A 1,449-nucleotide genomic window follows, 5' to 3' on the forward strand; every position below is an offset into this window, starting at 1 on the left:
GGGACACGGCAGCATGAAGGCGGTGGCCGCCCTGCTCCTGGTGGGGATGCTCATCCTCTGGGCAGAGCTGCCGACAGGTAGGAGATGTCCGAGGATAAGGCAGGGGAGGAAAAGCTCAGGGGCTGCGAAGGAGCCGTGTTTACCTGGATCCTATGGGAGGGGAGAGGGGCGTTTGCCGGGCAGCATCTCCCCAGTGCTGCCCCGGAGCCAACCGGTCCCGTCTCCTGCAGGCAGCGCCTGGTCCTGTCCCCCGGTGCGCATCATCTGCGCCCTGCACAACCCGCCGAACCAGTGCTTCCTGGACCGGCACTGCCCCCGCGGCAAGAAGTGCTGCCGCACCTTCTGCGGGAGGAAATGCCTCTCCAGGCCACCCTCCATCCCCATCTCCTACGGTAGGAGCTCCGGTGCAGAGCGGGGTGTGATGCTCGGGGGCTGTGCCCAGCTGCCAGAGCCCCCCGGCAGGCCCCTGGTGGAGAAACGTGGGCTGGGGTGAACACCAACATCTTCCTTTCTCTCCCGTTCTCAGTGTGAGCTCTGGCTTCCAGGATGGACTGAGGGTCATCTCAGCATTGCCACCCCAGCTCAGCTCCAATACTGCCCTGTGACAGCTGCTGCACTGTGCTCTGTGCCACCCCTTCCCCTCTTCCTCTGCTCCCCACGGCTCTTTCCACAAATAAAAGAGGCTTTTCTCAAGGGGGTTTGTGATGTGTGACTCCTTTCCTCACCTTCTCTCTCCACCCTGGCACACAGTCCCACTGCTGCTTTCACCCCAGAATTTCTTCTTCTGGGGAAAGAGGATGAAAACAGCCTGGCTTCACACTTGCAGTGTGGTTAGGGGCTGGCTTGGGGGAGAAAACCCATCCAGAGGCACACAGCCTCCAGGAGGAGAGAGCCACAGGAAGGGACTGGAACAAAACATGCCAGGCTGCTTTAGGAAGGCTGCAAGGGACCCTGGAGAGCAGTGCCAGGGCTGCACAGGGCTGTGGGAGGGCACTGACCCTGCCTGCCCAGGCAGACACAGAAGGCAGAGGCTCCCTATGGATACCCTACTTGGGGCTCACCTGGAGAGCACAGGGGGGGTTACACAGACCCAAACCCCAAGTAGTGCTGAGCCTGGGCTGGTGGGGAAAATCCAGCTGAAGAATCTTGCCTGGGAAAGCCTCAAGACAGGGCAATAAAGCCACAGCTCCAAGGGGTTCCTGTAATTTTTTGTACAGCTGAATGCTGGGGACAAAACTTCGGGAACTGCCAAGAAACATCAGCAGAAGAGAGTGTGCACAGCCTGAGGCACCTGCTGGCCTCTGTGCATGGCAGAACCAGGCACTGCCACCACCCACTGCAGGGCAGAGCATCACCCAGCCAATGCCCAAAGGGGGCCTGCCAGCCCTGCCCAGCCCCTGCTGATGCCAGGCTGGCTGAGAATGTCCCATTCTTCCAGACTGGAAGTGG

At 60.7% G+C, this 1,449-nt stretch overlaps 1 protein-coding gene across 1 annotated transcript; it reads left to right on the top strand.

Annotated features, from left to right (window-relative positions):
• On the top strand, positions 1 to 693 carry LOC136564073 (caltrin-like protein 2). The gene is made up of 3 exons (XM_066561842.1): positions 1 to 77; positions 231 to 392; positions 527 to 693. The coding sequence occupies exons 1-3, from the start codon at positions 14 to 16 to the stop codon at positions 529 to 531; spliced, it is 231 nt and encodes a 76-aa protein (XP_066417939.1). The 5' UTR covers positions 1 to 13; the 3' UTR covers positions 532 to 693.
• The last annotated feature ends 756 nt before the right edge of the window (positions 694 to 1,449 follow it).

Source organism: Molothrus aeneus, chromosome 17, assembly GCF_037042795.1.
Source record: "Molothrus aeneus isolate 106 chromosome 17, BPBGC_Maene_1.0, whole genome shotgun sequence".
Classification (NCBI taxonomy): domain Eukaryota; kingdom Metazoa; phylum Chordata; class Aves; order Passeriformes; family Icteridae; genus Molothrus; species Molothrus aeneus.

Coding starts and splice junctions, on each gene's coding strand:
- LOC136564073 (XM_066561842.1), top strand. CDS start 14: ATGAAGGCGGTGGCCGCCCTGCTCCTGGTGGGGATGCTCATCCTCTGG. Junction 78..230: donor CTGGGCAGAGCTGCCGACAG/GTAGGAGATGTC, acceptor CGTCTCCTGCAG/GCAGCGCCTGGTCCTGTCCC.